Here is a 22,279-nt window from a genome sequence, read left to right on the forward strand (position 1 = left end):
TGTTACCAATTTTCTGATTCCCAAACCACTGACTCTTTTACTTCATAAAATCTTAAACCACACACATCCTGAAAAGTGAAACCAAAACATTTTGATTGCCCCCTGGTGGCTGGCTGCACTATAGGTCATAAACCGCCCTATTCAGGTAAAGGGATCAAGCCAAACTATAATAAATAAATAAATGAATCTAATTACACTTCAAATACATTTTCCCCAAAGCTGGTTTCTCTAATTTTATGTAGTTTTCCATAACTGTTTTGTTTCCAAGCGACAAAATGACTTGTTCTGCAGTAAATTGTACTAACCGACCTAAGAGATCATTGAAGTTTGTTCAGTTAAATTTGTGCTTTATAAGCTAATTAGAAAATAAATGTTATTGCCCAGCTAGCTAAGACAACAAGCTTAGCGTTAGCCATGCAGGAAAAAACAGGTGACTGTTAGCTAGTTAGCTAGCAGTTAATATTTCTTTTTTTTTATGAATTATATGAGTCTGCAGGAGTATGCAGCTCCACTTCACGAGCACTACTTTGCAGACACTGGCTCCAAATTACATTATCAACGTAGCATGGCAGCAGCCATCTTTGAGACATTTTGGCCTCACTTCATCTTTTTTTTTTTTTTTTTTTAACGTCTATGCCTTAAACAGATTGCATGACCAGTGTAGTCCATTATAAATGTATACTTTTGAGTTTTGAGTAATTATTTTTAGTGATTCAAACACATACAGCATACTGTGAAACATTAGTGTAGTAGATAGTGTACACTGTTAGACATTTCTGTAATTTCCACAGTTATTTACTGTATATCACCCAGTGTAATACTGCAAATTTCCTTTACAGTAAATAACTGTAATACCCTTTGCATCATGGGAATTTTCTGTGACGTCAGACCCCACATACAGAGACTTACTGTATTTTTTAAAATTGCTGTATACTACTGTAACGGTCTCTTTGGCGACATTATACTGAGGTCGTTTTATTTTCCTAATTTCTTACATTTGGATTGACACAATTTGCCCAACACCGTGTCTACAACGCCGCAGCAGCTTGGGACTGACTACTGGACGTTACATCGCTTGTAATGATTGGAAAATCCGTTTGTACATCGTTTGGAGTACATCTGTACATCAGAAATATTCCGGGGCATCACATTACTGTCCGCATCCACTGTAGATAATATATATAATGGGTTCTATATTGTTTTTTTTATGGAGTCGCGCCTCGCCGCGCCACTCGCGTCCGAGGAAGACACAGAAGCAGCGGGTAGCGTCGCGGGTTTTTCCCGGGGATGAACCCGCCAGAGTGGGAGAGTATGGAGTCAATTTAATGCTGCATATATATGCAAAAGAAAATAAGTTTTGCAAAAAGAAAATAAGTTTTGCAAAGAAAAATAAAGAATTGCAAAAGAAAATAAAGTTTTTCAAAAAGAAAATAAGTTTTGCAAATAAAAATAAAGAATTGCAAAATAGATAAATAAAACAGAGCAAAAGCAATGATTTTGCAATACATATTTTCCATGGCCATATCTACTAATTTATTTGCAATGCAGCTTTTATTTTGCGTTTCAGTCGAGTTTGAGCTTGCGATACCGTTTTCCCTTTGCGCTTCATGTTTCTGCCCGTCTCACTTTGTGGCGCTGTTTTGACATGGGGGTGAAGTCAGGGGACGGGGGCGTGTCCAACAGGCCTGGGCATGCCTCCCTGGAAGTGACGTCATCGGCCCGAGACGCAGATCACAGCTGATCCAGGCACCGTCATTGAGCAGAGGCATGCGGGTGGATCGTTTCCTTTTATTCACAAGCTTTAAAACATGCATGTTTTCATTTTATTAACAAATGTATATGTGTATTAGCAGCGTTTGCTCAAGTTAAAGAAGTTGTTAATATGAACATCTGCTGTTTATTTCTCTCAATGTGTGCACACTTTTATAGCATTGAAATGTGTATTGTTTCATCTGGTTAACTAAATGTGCATTAATAGTGCTTGTTTAAAATCTCTTAATCTGTGCACAGCGCTCTTTGTTTACATTAGTTCAGAGTTACTGCTAGTTTTAATGTAAAAGAATGCAATTAACTTCACAAACTGTACATCATTAAAAAGGTCTAAGACTCAAGCTTCATATCCATCTCGACTTCGTTTTTCATTTACATAACAAAATCATTGCTTTTGCTCTGTTTTATTTATCTATTTTGCAATTCTTTATTTTTATTTGCAAAACTTATTTTCTTTTTGCAATACTTCATTTTCTTTTGCAAAACTTAATTTTCTTTTGCATATATATGCGGCATTAAATTGACTCCATAGGAGAGCTCCGGAGAACATCTACGCTGTGTGTCGATGCACTTTACGAGAGAAAAAGACCAGCAAGCAAGGTAAAAATATATGTACGTTTGTCTGCGTGTTTGTGTCAGATTTTTGCACACCAGTTTACCTAACATTAGTAACATTTACTGGTCAACATGGTGGTAACAAACTTTACCATGGTAAACTGCGCTGTCGTTTCAAACGACTTTTGTCAGCTTATTGAATTAAGTTACCGAATTAAAATTGTTTTTAACGAGCAACGCTTGTCTTATATTAACATTAGGTTAACTAATGTGAAATTTAGTTCAGGTGTTAGTAGTTAATGTTGGCCAGTAGCCTGAGAAAATAAAATCATATGTTAGCTAAGTTAAGTTTCATGGCTAGCTGCCTTTCTAGTTTTAGAATTAGTTAGTTATAGTTTTTAATGGAATTTAAGATTTACTGCATTTTTTTGTATTTATGTTTTAAAGGCAACTGCAATGAAGCATCAAGAAAGACATGGACATGCCAGCCACCCTGAGACTGATAATTCATGGTAAGAGAACAACTATGTTTTTGAGAGATTTGTGTATTCTATATGAGGTTTGCCTTTTAAAAGTGTGCTATTTCTTCTACTTGTTTTTCAGAAAAGACATTTCTGTCAAAGTGGACGGTGAGCAAAGATGGTGGCTACGTTTTGGAGCAGCACCTGGGTTTTGCAGATGGCTATGTATTCTTTGGCTGCTTGTCTTTATGTTTCTGTTGCCTAAAGATTTTTGTGAGGATAAATCACAACAAAATGCACTGCAAAACGTCCTAAGACAGGAGAAATGGTGAAGATGCACTGTTTCAGCACTGGAAGACTGTATTTTTATGTGTTATACATGCAATGTTTTAAATAAAGAATTTGATATTTTGTAATTATTGTGTCTGTTTTAATTGAATGCCAGTAGTACCTATGTAGAGTAAAAATAAAATGAATTCTATATAAAAATTATAAAATCCAATGAAATCTATATTAAAATGAATGAATTACAGTAGTATACTGATAAATCAAATACAGTTTGCTACTGTAAACTGTAAAAACCCTTTGAAATGTCTAACAGTGTAGTGTTGTAAATAATTTTGCCAGAAAAAGTTTTAGAATTTTTATCATATGTTAAAGTAAAAAATCTTGTGTAATATAACTTGTGTTTGTTTCTTTGCTGATTTTTATTGTATTTGTTATACTTTTTTTTATTGTTTTTGCCATGAAAATAGCCTAAGATGCTGACATGACATTAAATAAAAAATATACTGCTACTACTAACAACTTGTAGTTAAAATTACACATTACGCAGTTTGTCAGTAGTATTTTATAAATATTAAATGTTTCCACATTTTTTTGTATTAGTGTTGTTGTTAAATATATATTTAAAGCCAGTTATTGATTAAAAGGAAACACACCTTTTGCTTTTTTAAAAAGAAAATGTATTTATTATTGAAATTAGCAAATGATTTGAGTAAATTATTTTCCTATTCCCCAGTCATTTGTTTTTGCATGCAAATCCGAGTATAACAATCTAGATAGCATCATTCATTTTTTATTTTTCGCTTACAGCACCTTTTATAACACACATATCTGATTATTGCAACCGCAGAAAACATAAATGCAACAACAACAGTGAAAAGAACCAACAAGACATCTACAGAATGGTACGAGTACCACGGCATCTTGTAGAACTCTGAGCGCAGGTGAGTCGCTCCTTTATTTCTCATCACATACTCGATCCAGAAAACGGCCAAGTCCAAAGGCCTCATTGGCTGGTCCCTGTGCAGACTAGAAAGTCTCTGCATGTTCGTCCTGTAGGAGGCGTTACTGAGCAATTCACGTAGGGCTTGTCTAAAAGTACGACTGCTGAACTCTGACAACGTAAGTATCTTACCTGCTCCTTTTTGCTGAATGCGTATTAAGTTGTCAAACTGGTCGAAGAAAAATGGGACGCCCAGGATCGGGATCCCATGGTATATGGCCTCCTGCACTCCATTGGTTCCTCCGTGGGCTACAAACGCTTTGATCTTGGGATGTCCCAGGAGGTCGTTCTGTGGTATCCAGTCCACGATAAGAGTGTTGTTGCCCACAGAGGATGGCCGATCTCCAAGATGTCTCCAGATGACTTTCTGAGGTAAACTAGCAAAAGCAGATGCAATATCGTTAGCCATGTCGGCAGGGATACTTTTAACAAGTGTTCCCAATGACATAATAATAAATCCGTGGTCTCCTGAGTTCTGCACAAACGCTTCTAAATCTGCAGGAAGAGGCTTGGAGGGTTTGCATTGAAATCCACCCATGTAAACAACATTTGGCATGGTTGGTCTCGGGAACTCGAAGACAAAATCAGTTCTCATGAGCCAAATATCAGCAGCTTGAATGAGGCTAACAATGTCCGTTTTGTAATCCAAATACTTATCTATTAGCGCATCATAATGTGGACCAACCACAAATCTGTCCTGGAAGAAAGTAAAGCTCTGAAATAAAACATTTTTAACCCTTTGAGTGAAACTCATTTTATCTGTATGGCCAGAGCCTGGTAAAGGTACATAAGACATTGGAGATGGTGCTATAGCAAAATGTCCTTCACCACTTGTGATCCATCGTACATTGAGAACAAGAGGGAGTTTTAGATAATGCGCTAAAATCACGCCACCTGCTAACGCAGGATCGGTGAGCACCAGGTCGTACCGCTCATCCTGAAGTCTTTTCACAAGCATCTTATCTTCCAAAACGGCCGATACCATTTTACATATAATATAGTGTGCTTTTGACAACATGGAGAACAAATCGACCTGGAGCTTCAAGAATGACAGCCCAGAAGCGTCGCCTCTTTCTATTTCTATCGCTTTCCATAAATACTCTTCAAAAAAGTTTTCAGATTCACTTTTTTCTTCTGCGATTGTGATGGAAGTGTAGAGGGACTTTTCCGTGATGTACCAGCTGTATTTGGGCCGGATCACAGTGATGCTGTGGCCCCTGGAGTGCAGCTCTTCTATCAGGACTTTCATATTGACCCAGTGGCTTCCATCGACAGGATACAGTAAAACTTTACCTCCGTCGCAGCTCAGAGTGAAAACAGAAAATGTCAAAAATAATCCAACAATGAAATGTGACTGGCTGGAAATTGACTTCATTTTTTGCTGTATCTGAGCAAAAAATTTAATAAAATAAACATTAATATTTAGTTATACCTCTTTTGCGCTTACAAAAAGTATTTTTTTAACACTGAAATCATACTGCCATTAATTTTCCATACCACTTTATCCTACGTTGAAATCATTAATGTATACTAAACTAACACATCTACATTGTTACTGGCTGACTCTTACCTTAATTGTTCATGCATGCGTGAAAGACCAACAATTGCTCATTCCAGAGCTCTATTCATCTCAAAAACTAAGTTCAAATTCTGCTTTACAAAGTCCACTTAAATTATTAACATTCAAATCAATAATTAACAGGCAGACACTGCATATGGTTTAAGGTGCATTCAGACATTTAAAAAAAAAAAAAAAAGACTGTTTAGACTGTTGCAGGTCATTTTGATCCTGCTGACCCAGTTTAGACAGACTTATTAGACATATTTATACTACAGTTCAAAACTTTGGGGTCAGTAAGTTTTGTTTGTTTGAAAGAAATTACTGATTATTCATAAAAGATTGATTAAATTAATCAAATGTGACAGTAAAGACATTTATAATGCTACAAAATATTCCTATTTAAACGTTCTATTCTTCAAAATATCTAATATCTATCTATTCATGACTGGAGTAATGGCTGCTAATAAGTTCAATTTTAAAATATATTAAAATTTTATTACTATAATTAAAACTCCATCAAAATTTTAATGTAATTTTAAATAATAATATTTTAAAATATTACTGTTTAGTGTATTTTTGATCAAATAAATGCAGCCTTTGTGAACATAAGAGACATTTTACAACGGTAATGTATGGAATTTTATAAATATATTTATATACATTCTTATATTTTTACTTCTATTTTATATAATATATATTTATCAGGTTTATTTTTAAAACTGTCAAATAAATTAATAAAAAGAATGTTACTGAAAAGCAGTTATGCAATTTTGCTACCTTTTTTTGTGTGTGTGTGTGTGTGTGTTTTTTGTTGTGTTTTGTTTTTTTACAGATGTTTAGATATTTTGCTGGAATATCAGGCAGCACTATGATCCAATTACAAAAACACATATTTATTTTTTTTCATTAATAGTTTGTATAAAATATGATTCACAATTTTTGGCCCACTTGATACATGTGTCAGACACATAGTTCAGTTTGCCATTGGTTGTTTTCTTGGTTGTGATTTGGCTTCAGGTCACTCAGCACTCAAGCTCTGGGGTTTTATGGGCTCTGGCTGTGAGTGTGTGACAAAACACTAAAACAAGTCTGTTCATCTTTACTTTGTGAATTTGTATGTTGTCTTTCAATTATTGACTGATTATAAAAAAATAATTTTACAGGTCCATCTTTGCGCACACACTCAAGCTTTAAATGGGTAAGTCTTTTAATTTACTTATGTACTGCTGCTAAAGACCTAAATCTTTATTTTTTATTTTTTATGTGACTAAGTTTTACATAATTCAAAAAATACACTTGCATTATAAATGTTGTCATTCCAAATAAATCTTAAACATCATAAATAATTAAAAACAGTTGTTAGTAGTTTTTAGTGTTTTAGATTTTTCTCAGTAGGCCTTTGTTAATGGGACTTATTTTCATACATTTACCTACATTTGTTTGTTTTGTGCAGGGCATGAATGAAGCCTGCCTCAATGAGGCCAATGAACCACTGATGTCACATGGACTATTTTACCAATGTCCTTATACGTTTCTGGGTCTTGGAACATTTCTGTTGCATTGCTCGCTATGGAGGGTCAGAAAGCTCGCGGATTTAATCAAAAACATCTTAATTTGTGTTCCGAAGATGAACGAAGGTCTTACGGGTTTGGAACGACATGAAGGGTGAATAATTAAAGACAGAATTTTCATTTTTGGGTGAACTATCCCTATTAGATGCATGGTTAACCCTGGCAGTGAACTGTAACAAGCTCTTGCTCTATTTCAACTTATTCACTTTGTGCCATGTTTGGATTACTTAAATAAGTGTTTTGTGTTTTCTTCAGAATGCACTGTTTGTTCTAACAGTTTCCTATTTTGTATATGCACTTTTAAGTCTAATGTGACAGTTAATATTTTTTTACAAATGTCTTTGCTGTTCTTAATCTACAGCCTTTAAAGTGTTTTTGTTTTGATACTTCTGTGTAATCGATTAATGGCAGCTGTGCTCAGTCCTCCATATTTGCAAAGTCTGACAACTCAATACAGCAAAATTTAATACCAACTCTTGCTTTTTGCCTTTATTGTTGTCAAAGCCAGTATGTATTTTTAGATTTATGATTTTGTATTCCCAATCAATTTTCACGTCTATAGTACATGTAGAGTAGCCTGTATTAAGCAAGATAAGTTTACACAACTCTGGTACCAGAGACATAATGAAATTGCTCATTTTTTCTTTACTAATAATTGCTAATACCTTTGATTAATATTAAAATTAGCATTAAGAAATCAAGTTGGTACCCTTGACACAATGAAATCACTTTAACTGTACACAATACATTTGTGTAATGGCAATCAGTAATGACAGATAATATCTTGAATCAACATGATTATTTTAAGTAGTATTAACATGAATGAAATATTTTAGTTTGGCAAGCAATAAGTCATTAAGAAAAAGAGGATAAATATTTAAATTGAACATATTCTGATCATGTGCAACCGATGTACACAATAAAATTAAGTACCCACCTAATGTCAATGCATGCAGGCATCCAGACACACAAATGCGCTACCTGCACACTGCTTGCTTTAAGAGAAATCTCTACAAGTGGAGACAGGACTGATAGTCTGATGGATGGAAATATCTGGCCCGCAGGACAAAGTATGAATCAAAGTTGAAGAATGAAAGCATGTAAGGGGGAGGTCACACAATGGTAAAAAATAACTATAGCTTGTCAAAGAAGTGGCCTAGGAGTTGCACTTGCTCGGGCACGTGTTGCTTTTGTGGCGATGGAAGTTCAAGTCAAGCTCATTTTATTTAGGATCATCTTTTCTATACAGTCACTGTCATCAAAAAACGCCAAAAGAAAGCATTATATGTCAGGCTGGGGCCGTGTCGGAGCACACCTGCTAATGCGCACCTAATGCAGAAGCAAATACACTTTTCCATGCATTACTTTTCTAATAATTCAGCAGCCTTTAATCAATTGCTCCGCTTATACTACGGTTACTACATCTCAAGGCATTGCTCAGATGTTTTATTTTAAGACATTTGTCAGGTTTTTGTCCTCTCTTGTTCAGGACTCATTTCTTACGCATCTCACGTTGTGTGTGTGTGTGTGCGTTTGTATGAGAGAGAGCGAGAGATGTTGTCCATAGATAATAAAACTTTCATTGGAAATTTCGTTGGAAAAACTTAGAAATGGTCATTTGTTATATTTATTGGCTTTGTCAGTGTATTGTGAATTTTGGTTCTTTTGCTGTCAGGCTGCAAGGATCTTTGAAATAACTGAAATCATTTGGCGAAGTGATATGGAACTGTAATGCGTTCAAGACCTGCCTGAAAGTACTTTAGCTGTGAGTTTCCTGAAAAAGAAGAAGAAGAAGAAGAAGAAGAAGAAAACCTTTAATGGCATATTTCATTGTGACAATATGCCCCTTGTGTTCAACAAACTGTATCTTTTTTTCCCCCCTGAACAATAATGGTGCAAATGCTCAGTATTTTTTTCTGAATTTGGCCTGTCATAAACTGACTGTAACTAATTTTGAAATATGAGTATCAAATATGATTATATGATACATTAGGCTTTTGAAGAAAGTGTTTTTGCCCCTCTCTCAATCATTATTGTATTGCATTGCATTATATGTTTTTGGTCATTAAACTAAAAATGTAAATATCATCTTACGACATATTACTGGAAGAGAGTGACGACTGTTATTTATATGCATTTTAAAGTAATCTGCAACTGTTATAAACATCTCAGTGATATACATTACAATCAGAATTTCATCTTACTTTTTGACCATATAAATATCAGCATCAGCACCGAAATTGCACATTTTTGTTCAATTTGGGCCTCTAAATAGAATTAAGACCTTTTTTTCCCCCCTGTGTGAGCTCTGTATTTTTCTATATGGTCCATTAAAAGCTTGATGTTTCAAATATAATATTATACATTTTTCAAACTGTTATTTCAGGATTTACAGGGTTAAGCTTTAGTGAAGTATGGACCTATTCATTTTTGTGTAGACTATATTAAGAAGGTCATGAATTCTATTTTCTGAAGGATAAGTAAACACAGAGCCCATAAATCTCAAGAAAATTAAAAAATCCCTCACAAAGGAATGACAAAATACATCTAGGAGTAGGTCGAGACTATGCAGACTATTGCAAGGCTGTTTCATAGCAGCCTCTTCTCATCCCAACCTGGAAATTGTGTTTGCACCCGTTCCCCGAGCTGTCAACACAATTAGACATTTAGGAGGATATTACATAAACCGAATCAAGATAGTGAAACGAGATAGCAAGCTTACTCAGATATACCATAGCAACATGGAGGTTCATATTGAGCAATGTTTTGTCCCTGAAGGGTCGTATCCACTCACACTGAGAGCATTTTGGTTTCAGAACCCCTTTTTCTTCTCCCAATCAGATTTAATGTCATCTTTAAAATGTTTGGAGCAAAACACAATGCCAGCAGTGTAATGCCAAACAATCATGGTTTAAATTACATGGTCTTACACAATATCTCTGTGTTTGCTTAGGCATGCAAAATAAACCATAGTAAAGCTGGACACTTTCTCTGGATCTCACTATTTCCTTCTTCCTTCTTCCTACATTAAGACAATGACAGTGAGCAGTCCAAGCAGCCAGAGGCAGGGTTATGTAATCTGTTTTAGCTCATGATTTCACTCTTGGATTAAAGCCGCTTGTTTTAGAGTACCATGGCATGTCCATCAAACATTAACACTATGTTTATGCACATTAATGAAGGGAGAAGATTTATAATCCAATCATAATAATATGCTCATCAATCACTGACACCGAGTTTTTTGGAAAAAGTTTGAATGTTTGTGAAATTTTAACAAATCATATAAATAAACTGTTTACCATTATATTCTGAAATGTTTTGCAGACTTTTCCCCTGAATCATTTTATGAATGATAAGCTGCATTTGGACAATTTGACCATATTTCAAATAAATGAGTTGTCTTTAACTAAATGACGCCCTCTGTTGGAGTTACAGTTTTATGAACCTGTACTAGACTTGCACTATACTTTTCAAAAGTTTGGGGTCAGTTTTTGAAAGTATTAATACTTTTATTCAGCAGAAATGCATTGTAATTGATTACAATTAAAGTAAAGATTTTTTTTTTCAATTCATCAAGGAATCCTTAAAAAAGCATCAGTCTCCACAAACATATATAAGCAGCACAACTGTTTTTATAATAAATAATAATAATAAGTATTAATAAAAAGGAGTAATAATGCTGAAAATTCAGTTTTGGTATCACAATAAATTACATTTCAAAATGAATTATAATTAAAAAAAACAGTTATATTAAAATGTAGTATTTCAATATTACCATTTTACTGTATTTTGATCAAATAACTGCAGCATATAAGAGACTTTTAAAAGCATAAAAATGTCTTACTGACCCCAAGCTTTTGAATGTTAGTGTACATTCCTTTGCTTTATTTCTGAAGTGAATTTTAATAAACAAAGAACTTCAGTGGAACATTTTTTAATACAAGAGCCAAAGGTCAGGGAAGGCCTCTAAGCACATGTAATGCGTTGTCATGAACGTATTCAAGGCGTCTTAATCTTTTTGTCCTTTTTAATTTGAAAGTATATTCATCTCACAAACACTTTGAAAATCAGCTGTTTCCTATTACAGGCCTACAGCAAGTTTTAAGTGAATGCAGTTGCGCATGAAAGAGGGACTGAATCACCAGTTTTATCCGAACTGTCAAGGGTGGTGGGTGAACATCAGGCAGCCTCCAGCATTTGGAATAATAATGAGTAGAATTTAAGCCCAAAGGATTTGATAAACCATATGTAGTGCAGTCAAACCATATTTCCATGTTTTAGCATGTTTAGCATGTTTTAACACAGAATTTATAATCACTATGAAGTTTGAAGTACACAACAAATATGTGTTTATTTTTTCACTGTAAGTAAAATAGCGTCATTTAGGCTAATTTTCCTCTTTAATTCATCTTCTGGTATAATAAAAGTGTTGAAAAAGATGTTCACGTATGGAATTAGTTGTGTCTAATTTAATCTGCATTTAAACTACATAGCTTCTCATTCGGTGGAAACAAGATGAAAATGTTTTTAAAAGATGTTAATTTATTGCAGAACACTTGTTTAAGCTACATTTGAAATCGTGTCTGCATTTTCCATGACAATATGCTTCGATTTGTTTGGTTTTAAATGCATTTATGTTTGTTATCAACTAAATGTTAACTATTTCCTGTAAATTTATGAGAATGACTTTTATATTATTTCGCTCTTGCCTGCGTTCCTCTAGCGCTATCTAGTGGCTGTTCGTCGCAACAGCAGTCTCTCAATCCCATCCTGCACCGCGAGCACCGCGCCGACTCCGACTCGAGTCCGAGCTGTCTGTCTGCTGCCAGGGGCGGACATGTTGGGGCGGCCTGCTGGAGGACAGCACCACACATATTTCTGATTTTACCGGAGAAACTGACTGCAAAGCAGAGACGGGACACCATGGATGCCGTCAACGCTTTTAATCATGAGGTGTGTGTGTGTTCAATAAGATGAAACGGCTGTAAAATGGCGGTTTGTTGAGCACAAGCGTTCAATGTGTTGCAACGGCCCAAGCCAGATGAAGGCCTCAGTGTTTAAAATGCGCAGTTGCATGTTGCCAGGTTGGATGTAGCTGTTCATACGAAACCGTCCTTTCGTAAATGTTAGTGTAAATGCTTAGATCTGTGTATTACGGTACTTTAAACGCTATAATAACAAGCCTAATCGTGTAATAAACAGCGTGGTCTGCAGTTGGTCACTTTGCCTGTTGGTTTCGGCTTTTTATTCTACACTTGATCTAACATGTATGAATACACTTCTGTGCTAAAGTTATAAGATGACGTACAGACTAGTGATCGTGTTGTTTACTGTCTGCGCTCAGTGTGTGTAGCTCCTCCAGCGTAAAGGTTCATTCAGGGAACAGCCATAACCTGTCACAGTTCGTTCTTTCAGGAACTTTATATTGCTCGCTAATAGTCGAGATAAACAAATGTGTCCGCTAATGGCTAATTGTCCAAAATTGTGACAGAATCATTGTAAAGGTACCATATTCCATAAAAGCACATTTTTCTTAATGCCCATGAAGTTTTTGCACCCAAAACATTGAAATTTTAGTTGCAAACGACCATTTTCTATCTTTTCTCTGGCCCTTTAAAAGGATGTTTTTGTTACTGTGCCTTTAAGAACCATGCGAATGGATTGTTCATGTAACCTCCGCCTACTGTAGTTCAGTGTTTATCCAGCTTGCTGAATGCGTATTTATGCAAATATGGGCAGTTATTTATTTGCAAAGTGTTAAAATTAAAAACTGTTCATTTTTCCAAACTTATAGGTGAAGTGTGTAATTTCTGCACCACAAGCCTCACTAAAAAACTCAGATGCAAAAATGATTGTTTTCAAGCACGTTTTCGCACACGCTCGCTCGTGTGTTATTGGTCAGCTAAATTGTTAGTCCTCCCCAAATTCATGCCATTGGTTTAACAAGTGTCAGTATGTTGGGACTGGTCAGGATGCTTAAAGGCACAACATGTAAGATTTTCGTAATACAGTATTCAAAAACTACTTGCACAGCATGATATATTTCATGCAGTTGTGTATTTATGTTATCCCAAACGTTCCCAAGGATTTGTAAATCCAGAAAAATTCAAATTTTAAATAATGACTTGTCTCTGGTCATTGTCGCCTATCAATGACATAATTTCCGCACTATCCTCAGTTTTGCTTGTAGAAACTATGGCAATACATGGATACAAATGCTGCTGTGCAGTTATACTAAGTCTGGCGTGAATAAAATGAAATGAAAAGTGTTGACAGCAAAGTGTTTTTTAGTGTTTTTACAGTGTTGTGCATTATAACCAATCACACATGAGTGCGTTGAGCTTATGAATGCAATGGCCAATCAGAGGCATTCAGAGTTTTTCACTGCACGCACTCGCTGACTGAATTCAGCTCTCACGCGAATTCTCTCATTATAAACAACAAAGTGTAGATGTACGTATGATGTAAGACATAAAACCATGTATAAACAGCTTTACTGTTTTTAAGGGGAGTTTTTTGAGACTGCTTAAACTCTCGCGCTAGACTTCAAGTCAGTCATAATGTTCTTTCACAATGTAAATGTCCTTTGCTCGCATTATCTGTGTAATCTATTCACAGTTTCAATAACTGTGGAAGGTACAGGTGATAAAAATGAGTTCATTACCTCATCCGTGAACATAGTGTCATCAAGCTTCACCTTTATTATTATTTTGAAAATGTGACCTCTACTGGCGAAAACTTACTCATTATGCCTTTAAATGTAGTGCCACAGTGCCCGCCCACTTTTTCAGCAGCCTTGGTTCCAGAAATATTTTTTTCATTCATTTTACTTATAAGGTGGTATTGATTATGAAAAAAAAAAACTTATAAAATTCATTCACTACATGGTTTAGGACATAGTGCATAAGTACACAGTGGGCGAATTCCCAACAGAAGTGAGCATCCCTGTGCCCTACTCCCTTTGAAGGGCAGAGCCCTTGAAGTGTGTTCTTTGAAGGGTGTAGGGCATTTTTGTCTCGTATAAGCTAGAGATGCACCAATTGCAATTTTCTTGGCCGATTCCAATTTTTTATTTTTTTTTGTAAGTGTGACCTGCCGATTACGATTTACTTTCTAATAACTATAATTGAGAGCATATACAAACAAAAACTATCCTTTTGTAATGCAGAAAAATAATAAAAAATTGCATACAGTTCCCCCAATTCTGGACAAAGTTACAGATGTTCTCTCACTGAAACAACTCTCAAAATAAAGTGCTCTTTGACTAGAAAAGAGGTAGAAATAACAATTAACTGAAAAGGAGTTGCTGTATATAACAATACAGATTTCATTTCCCACTATGTTTCTTAAATTGTAATTTTTTCACTAATCTTATTAAATGTGTCATTTAATTCACATCAAATTCTTACATTGTTTTTAATTACTTCAGATAGAATAATAAGAAACTGTAGGGCTGTTACCATTCAAATTAAATCAGTATCAACAAACTCCATCTTTGCACTGCAGGAAACACAGAAGCTGCAACTGAAGTGTGATTAGATGTATTTACACAGGCTGTTTGATGAAGCTGAGGTGCCATAAATGCATTTAAGCCGCGGTCACACTAGAATTTGAGTCTGCGAAATCGTTTCGCATGCTGCAACGGTCGTGATATGATGTCACGCTGTGCAGCGTCTTTTCAAAAACTTAAATTCAACACAAAACAAATTATAATACATCTAAAATGTAAAAATATACAATGTACTCCACTTTCCTGCAGCGCTGCAGTTTTAAATTTATGTTCTTTTAATTCAGATAGGAGGTCATGCTGTGACGTATCGATCTACCGTTGGTCACACGGTATCATGTGATGCGAATTCGCAGGCCAGAGTTCACCAAGCTTGAACTTTCCTATGCAGCGAAATATCTTTGCACAGGCTTGTTTCCTGTCTGGCACATTCGCATGCGTATGAATGGAAGTCAATGGAACGAAAAGTCTAGTGTGACCGTGGCTTTACACTGCAAAATTTTGAATGCAAAAAGAATTTTATAAGATTAATGTTTTAAGTATTTTTTAACATACCAAAAAAAAAAATATTCTATTACAGTTTTAAATATGAAACCAAACCAGTAGGTGGCGTCAAAATGACTGTTTGAATGAGTGCGTCATTAGTCCTTTATTCTACAGATTCATTCAAAAGGCTGATTCATTCAGAAACGAGGCAAGTGACTACTGTATTTATGAATGGGTTACTGAATCATTGACTCACTTGATTTGTTCAAAAACGTGGATTCATACAGTAACGAAACACCGCTGTGTTGCTAGGAGACACAAAACAGTTCTGCTGGGGCTTTGATTGGAACTATTTTCATCAGCGAAATTGAGCAAAAACAGTCAATATTGTGTCTAAAATGTGAGTCACTTAATTTTAACTTCTTGTTCATTGAACTACTATTGTATAAAACCCCATTGCAATCGTGTTGAAAAATTTTGGTCGTGCAATGTTGCGTACCTAAATCATATATTATAAATTTCTTGTTTTTTACTACTGCAGTATGCATCTATAAGTTTCTGTGAGTGTTGTTGTGCTCATTTGTTTGATTTCTGCGCGAGTCTCACACTCACTCAGGCTGCGCGAGCCTCATCTGGCACGACATAAGTCGCCGTAAGTGTGATGTCAAAACAACCTCACTTGCATTACTTGCCTTAACATTACTTTATGGCTCCATTGCAGTTGTTCTCCTTGATGGACACCAAGCCTCCCATCTCGAGGGCCAAGATGATCTCCATCACCAAATCTGCCATAAAAGCCATTAAAGTAAGTTGATCTTGAGGTTGAAGTGCAGTAATCACACCCATCACGACTGATACCTGATGCTGTTGGATTAAAATATGATACGTTGTTTGTGCTTTAGCACAGTGATACATTTGAAAACCATCCTTTTAATCCTTTTTTCTTTTTTTGTGTCTTCCAGTTATACAAGCATGTTGTCCAAATCGTAGAAAAGTTCATAAAGAAGGTAGGTGTCCATCTGGTCTGAATTTAAGATGGACGATTAATGTTTTAGTCATTTACTGGATGCTATTTTGTGTGCAGTGCAAACCCGAGTACAAAGTACCAGGGCTATACGTGGTGGATTCCATCGTGAGACAGTCACGGCATCAGTTTGGAGCAGATAAAGATGTGTTTGGACCTAGGTTCACCAAAAACATCACAGGAACATTTGAGAACCTTTGCTTGTGTCCCACAGAAGATAGGGTGAGAATATCCAGCGATACGCCTGGGTTTATTTTTTAACAGCTTTTTATTCAGTACTCTTGTTGTATGATTTAAATGATTCTCACTTCATAACGTTTCTCTTCCTTCTTCAGAGTAAGATAGTGAGAGTGCTGAACCTGTGGCAGAAGAATGGAGTGTTTAAGATTGATGTAATCCAGCCTCTGTTGGACATGGCTGCTGGATCCAGCAGCTCATCAGGCTTGGACAACGGCCCTGATGGGGGTAAGACACTGATGTGTAACATTGTGAATATCCTATTTTAATTCCCTTCTTATCTGTTACGAGATTTGTTTTGTGATACAAACTTGTCTTTCTGGTCGCAAGTATGAGCAGCAAGACAGTAGCAAATGTTTGGGGTAAGTAAGATTTGTTTTGAAAGAAATTAATATTTTTATTCAGCTAGTATGAAACTATAAATTGATCAAAATTAACAGTATAGAAAGATTCCTATTTCAAGTAAATGCTGTTATTTTGAACATATTCATCAAAAAACATATCAAGGTTTTGACAAAAACAAAACAAGCAGCAGAACTGTTTTGTTGAATGTTTCTTGAGCACCAAATATATATATTAGAATGATTTCTGGAGTAATGTCTGCTGAACATTCACCTTCACAGGAATAAGTAACATTTTTAAATATATTACAATCAAAAACAGTTATTTTTAAATGTAATAATATTTCATAAACTTACTGTTTTGCTGTATGTTTGATTAAATAAATGCAGCCTTGGTGACACTAAGAGACTTCTTTCAAAAACATTAAAAAAAACTTACAGACTCCAAACATTTGAATTGTAGTGTAGATGTTGTAATAGTGTCTCTAATTTAAGCCACAGTATCAAAATGGTGTTAGAGTTGCTAAGTTTATTTTTGTCTGTGAATCCGTTCAAACTGGTAATTGTATTGTATCGATTCAGGATTCTGATTCTGTGATTTGCAAGCATCATCAATCAGAATACCTTGTGATGCATTTGTCTTGTTTTAAAAGGTTTTACCTTTTTTCCGTTTATATTTAGAGTTTCCTACTGACATAAAATAAGTTGATTATCAATGTGTTTCTGCAGCATCTCCACAGTCTCCGGTGAGGGAACAGGAGACTCATCCTGTAGTGACAACAAACTCAATCGCAGCAGCTGTGCCTCAGCTTCAGAACACAGATGCCTTTGCGGCTGTTGCTCAGTTTATTCAGTCTTCTCAAGGACAGCAGGTTAGTCGACTGAATGCACATATCAGTTGTTTGAGAAGGACAAAGCATTGAACACCTTGGGGAAAGAAATCATCAAATAATTTTAGCCCATTCGGGATATTCATGTCCACTGTTTTCTAAAGCTTCAGCAGATGCTTCAGAACTTTCAGCCGCCAGAGAAACCTCAGTCTCCAGCTGTGGACAATAACAGGAGTCACCTCCACCTACAGGCCCAGGCTATGACTGCCTCGTCCACCCTCACACATCAGCACGTCCATCACGCTCCACAGCCTGTGGAGAAGAAAGCCACCTTCGACAAGGTGAATAAAAGAGATCAGTTGTTTTATCAAGTTATATTTTGTAACCTATTTTTTTTTTTTTTTTTTTTGAAAATGTGTTGGTTTGCACATCCCTAGCTGGCTTAAAGTCACTGACATTCTCTTTCCTCTTCATTCTCCAGACCCTTCTGGACCGCTTTGACTATGATGATGAGCCAGAAGGGGGTGAGGATGCAAAGAAGGATGAAACGCCATCTGTCCAACCTACTATGTAAGTAGCATCTCCTTCACCATATTTTGAACGCTGATATACAGAGCTTGTGCAGAATTTTCAATTTGTTATTTCTTCTGTGTCTCCGCAGAGGATTTCCTGAGCAGACCGTCCCAGGATTTCCTCCAGCCAATCAGATGCAGCACTTCCAACAACATATGATGGCCGTATCACAGCGGCAACAGGTAGATTATTACAGACCTTTTATATAGAGACATTTTGGACTAAAATCGGATTTTAATTACATTTTCCTGTAAATTAATAAATCTACAGTCATGTTTTGGTTTTTGTTGTTGTGTGCTCAGGTTGTTCTACCTTCAAATGGACAGGTCCAAGGCTTTGGTCTTATGACCTCTCAGCCCTATCCAGACATGATGCCTCAGATGGGGCAGCCACATGCAGCTTTTCCCCCTCAGAATGACACTTTCAGTCAACACATGGCTGGACATCAGCATCCGGTAAAATCAATTCGGAAATGAACAATTAACTGATTCTTAACTGTTAAGCTGATGTAGAGTTTAATACTAATCTCTGATTGCTTGTGGTACAGGAAATGATGAATTCAGATGCATCGGCTAGGCCTTATCCCGAGGGCAAGAGGTCACGGTCACGTTCAGGGTCGAGGTGCGTACAACAAATCACTGTCCTTATGAACAACAACACTAGTCCTCGTGACAAGGTTAAATGTTGTTGCTTTTGTTTCAGATCTCCTAAAAGAAGAAGGTCTCGGTCCAATTCCCGTACCAGACGAATGCGGCATCGGCGGTCGCGCTCTCGTTCTCGAGAACGACGGCGTCAGTCGCCTCGCTCGCGGTCTCAGGAAAGAAGAGACAGAGAAAAGGAAAGAGAACGAAGACAAAAAGGCCTTCCTCCTATAAAGAATAACACTCTCAGTGGTAAGCAAGGCCACTTTCACTACTGTAACAGCTAGTCAAGTGGATGCAGTCAGATTATGCGTAATTGCTCACTATAAAATACGCATAACACAGTAATAAACTTTCTTCCTGATGCCAGTGTGAAATTGTGTGTCTCTCTTTCAGTGTGCAGTACTACTCTATGGGTGGGACAGCTGGATAAAAGGACACAGCAGCAGGACGTGGCCTGTTTACTAGAGGAGTTTGGGCAGATAGATTCCATTAATGTATGTTCTTGAGAATTAGGGGAACATAAGATGGTGTTGGATTTTTGTGCTGAAGTCTCATTTTGTTTTGATAGATGATTCCTCCTCGTGGTTGTGCCTACATTGTCATGATCCATCGTCAGGATGCCTATCGAGCCCTGCAGAAACTAAGCAGAGGTCCATACAAAGTCAACCAGAAAGCCATTAAGGTATCAGATGATTATTTTAGCACAGACTCATAAAAATAAAACCACACAAAAGGAAACTTGAAAACTTTTTTACGTGTTTTTGAAAGAAGTCATATGGTAATCAAGACAGTAAAACGGTATTATTGTGAAATAATATCAAAATTAAAATGGCTGTTTTCTATTTTAAAGGTTTTTCAAATTTAATCCTGTGATAATCCTGCTGAATTTTCACATGATTCTTTAGAAATAATTTAATATGCTGATTTGCTGCTTAATTTTTATAATCAGTTTTGCTGCTTAATATTCTTTGTATGTTTTTCAGGGATCTTTGATTAATAGAAAATTCAAAACAATGTAAATAGACCTTATAAATACCTTATCTTTACCGTCATACAGTGTTAATATCTACTAAAAATCTTAATGACTTAAATCTTTTGAACAGTATTATTGGTACATTTCACAATTATTATATAACTGTATTTTCCAGATTGCCTGGGCTCTGAATAAGGGTATTAAGGCTGAATTCAAGCAGTATTGGGACGTGGAGTTAGGTGTAACCTATATACCATGGTCCAAAATAAAGATGGAAGATCTCGATGTGTGTAGAGAAGGAGGGATGCTGGACCCTGATACTCTTGCACCAGGTAACTATTGCAACCAGTTGTTAATAATTTGTCCAGGCATTGAGGTCACATTGTAATGTATTGTTTGCATGTCCATGCACAGAATGGAGAAGCTCTCAGATTGAGCTGGAGAAGGCTGAAGAGTCTCAGAACGGCAGAACTGAGGCGGGAAAAGTGGAGGAGAGCCCGGCTGTTGTACCTATGCAGGTAACTCATAATGCCCTGGTTCCTCTTCCTAAAGTTTTTAGATTTGGTCCTATTTATTCATTTTTCCTATTTTTGTTTTGTTCTTCAGGTTCCTCCTGTCCAGCCAATGGGAGCAGTCAGTGTCCCACCTCCAGGATTCCCAGGACCCATGAACATCCCACCCCCCTCGTTCCCACCTGGGGTTCCCCCACCCCCTGGTCCCTTCATACGGCCAGGATTTAACCCCATGCAGATGCCACCAGGTACTGCAATACTAGTGACACAGTGTTATTAAGTGTGTTATCAGGATAGATGTTTTGTTTTAAGAGAAGTATTGTTCCAGTTACTAACACGCATTATTCTTTGTTTCAGGATTTCTCCCCCCGGGTGCCATGCCGCCTCTGGGTGCCACAGGGCCTCCTCCACCTGCAGCAGGGATCGGCATGCCTCCAGGTGGGCGGGCCTTATTGTAGAAACCCTACCTAATTTTGTCTTTATAGGCTTGACTAGTAAGCCAGTGTTTAGTTTCTTCAAATTTCCCATCTGAACTGATTTTTTTCTGCTGTAGTTGGCAGCTCAGTTGAAGATCTGTCGAACGATCCAGCAGGTATGGGCCCAAGAATTAACAGCGATGGAACAGAGGGATTCAACTCAGGTGGGTATTTGTGTCTGTGTGTCATTAATCACAAAATATTATGAAATATTATTTTAATATAGTCATGCTATTTTTTTATTATTATTATTAATGTGTCTTTGTGAAGTCAATTCATTGTTATTTCATTAACTCTGCAGGAAACCAGGTGCCTCCTGGAGGTCCACCAGGGATGGGCATGCAGTCTCCACCAGGTCTTCTAGGTTCAAGGCCGGGTATGATGCCTCTCCAGCGGCCCCCGGGGATGCCGCTCCCACACATGCAGCGCTTCCCCATTCCACCTCCTCGACCTGGCATGCCACCCATCCCACCACAGATGATGCCACACAGGGGTCCACCTCAGATGATGCACCGCGAGCCACCACCCGGGGGCTTCGGCATGCCGCCCCCTCCTCATGGCATCAGGGGTCCCTTTCCCCCTCCCGGACCTCCCTTCATGAGGCCGAGCGGACCCAGACCAGATGGGCCGAATGATCACGAGGCGAGGCCGTTCAGAGGCGAACGCCCCGGTTTAGGGAGGGGCAGAGATCGAGAACAGGACTGGTTTGGAGGGCGGCGCCCTTTTGGAGAGGGTCGTGGCGGTGAGAGGCCGGACGGTCGTGAGCGATTTGGAGGCTGGCATGAGGAGCCGGAAAAACAAGGCGGATGGGACAGAGAGAGAGAACGCAGGGACTGGAGGAGAAGTCCAGATGGAGAGAGGGATCGGGATAGAGATAGAGGACGGGACGGGGAAGAACGGACGAGGCGCTCTGCTGGAAGCAGAGAGAGGAGCACACGCTGGGATCGAGATGATAGACTTGATCGACTGGGTCTCACCAGCGAGGAACCCAACGAGAGACTTGCAGCAAATACCAACGAGCCCAGTGCAAACGCTACTAAAGAACTTCCTGAAGCTAAGCCCGATGTTCCAGCACCTTCCACCGCAGCCACAGCAGACTCTAAAGCCTCAGAACCTATAGCAGAGAACAAATCTGCCGAACAAACACATACGGCAGAGTCATAGAGGCCTCTTTATATGTCAAGACCATATGAGCTTCTCACCTGTCAGTGCTAATCTTGAATACTGCTGGCTAGAAATCAAAGTCCAACTGTTGTGGGATGCTTTATGCATATAATGCTTGGTTCTTCATCCCAAACCGAGTTTTTCAGACTTTATAAAGCATCTTTTGGCAAACGTGGAGCGTTGCCTTGTGAATTTATTGTCCCACCTCAATGAAGCTTGAATGTTGTATTAAAACTGAAGATAAGGAAAAGAAACAATTAATGATTCTGCTGTAAATATGCTAACATTACTCGAATAATGTTTGTA

At 37.4% G+C, this 22,279-nt stretch overlaps 2 protein-coding genes and 2 long non-coding RNA genes across 5 annotated transcripts; 3 read left to right on the forward strand and 1 right to left on the reverse strand.

Annotated features, from left to right (window-relative positions):
* Window positions 1-1,706: 1,706 nt before the first annotated feature.
* On the forward strand, window positions 1,707-3,149 carry LOC131548787 (uncharacterized). The gene is made up of 3 exons (XR_009273241.1): window positions 1,707-2,370; window positions 2,773-2,837; window positions 2,929-3,149. It is a non-coding gene; the product is annotated as an uncharacterized LOC131548787 (long non-coding RNA).
* Window positions 3,150-3,806: 657 nt separating this feature from the next.
* On the reverse strand, window positions 3,807-5,700 carry ugt5d1 (UDP glucuronosyltransferase 5 family, polypeptide D1). Of its 2 annotated transcripts, XM_058789668.1 has the most exons (3): window positions 5,645-5,700; window positions 4,207-5,461; window positions 3,926-4,124 (listed from the first exon to the last, which is right to left on the reverse strand). In XM_058789668.1, exons 2-3 carry the CDS (start codon window positions 5,447-5,449, stop codon window positions 4,078-4,080), a joined length of 1,290 nt encoding a protein of 429 aa, XP_058645651.1. In that variant the 5' UTR covers window positions 5,450-5,461; window positions 5,645-5,700; the 3' UTR covers window positions 3,926-4,077. The 2 variants fall into 2 exon arrangements, with proteins under 2 accessions (XP_058645650.1, XP_058645651.1); XM_058789667.1 differs by having other exon boundaries at window positions 3,807-5,461.
* LOC131548409 (uncharacterized) lies at window positions 4,311-7,645 on the forward strand. Its single transcript, XR_009273142.1, has 3 exons — window positions 4,311-4,446; window positions 6,799-6,833; window positions 7,089-7,645. It is a non-coding gene; the product is annotated as an uncharacterized LOC131548409 (long non-coding RNA).
* Window positions 7,646-11,946: 4,301 nt separating this feature from the next.
* On the forward strand, window positions 11,947-22,148 carry scaf4a (SR-related CTD-associated factor 4a). The gene is made up of 20 exons (XM_058789666.1): window positions 11,947-12,159; window positions 15,921-16,004; window positions 16,162-16,206; window positions 16,284-16,445; window positions 16,559-16,688; window positions 17,531-17,673; window positions 17,796-17,972; window positions 18,113-18,201; window positions 18,293-18,386; window positions 18,507-18,659; window positions 18,752-18,825; window positions 18,907-19,097; window positions 19,242-19,342; window positions 19,417-19,530; window positions 19,997-20,153; window positions 20,236-20,339; window positions 20,428-20,581; window positions 20,691-20,771; window positions 20,887-20,973; window positions 21,111-22,148. The coding sequence occupies exons 1-20, from the start codon at window positions 12,130-12,132 to the stop codon at window positions 21,971-21,973; spliced, it is 3,033 nt and encodes a 1,010-aa protein (XP_058645649.1). The 5' UTR covers window positions 11,947-12,129; the 3' UTR covers window positions 21,974-22,148.
* The last annotated feature ends 131 nt before the right edge of the window (window positions 22,149-22,279 follow it).

This window comes from Onychostoma macrolepis, chromosome 10, assembly GCF_012432095.1.
Source record: "Onychostoma macrolepis isolate SWU-2019 chromosome 10, ASM1243209v1, whole genome shotgun sequence".
In the NCBI taxonomy this organism is placed as follows: domain Eukaryota; kingdom Metazoa; phylum Chordata; class Actinopteri; order Cypriniformes; family Cyprinidae; genus Onychostoma; species Onychostoma macrolepis.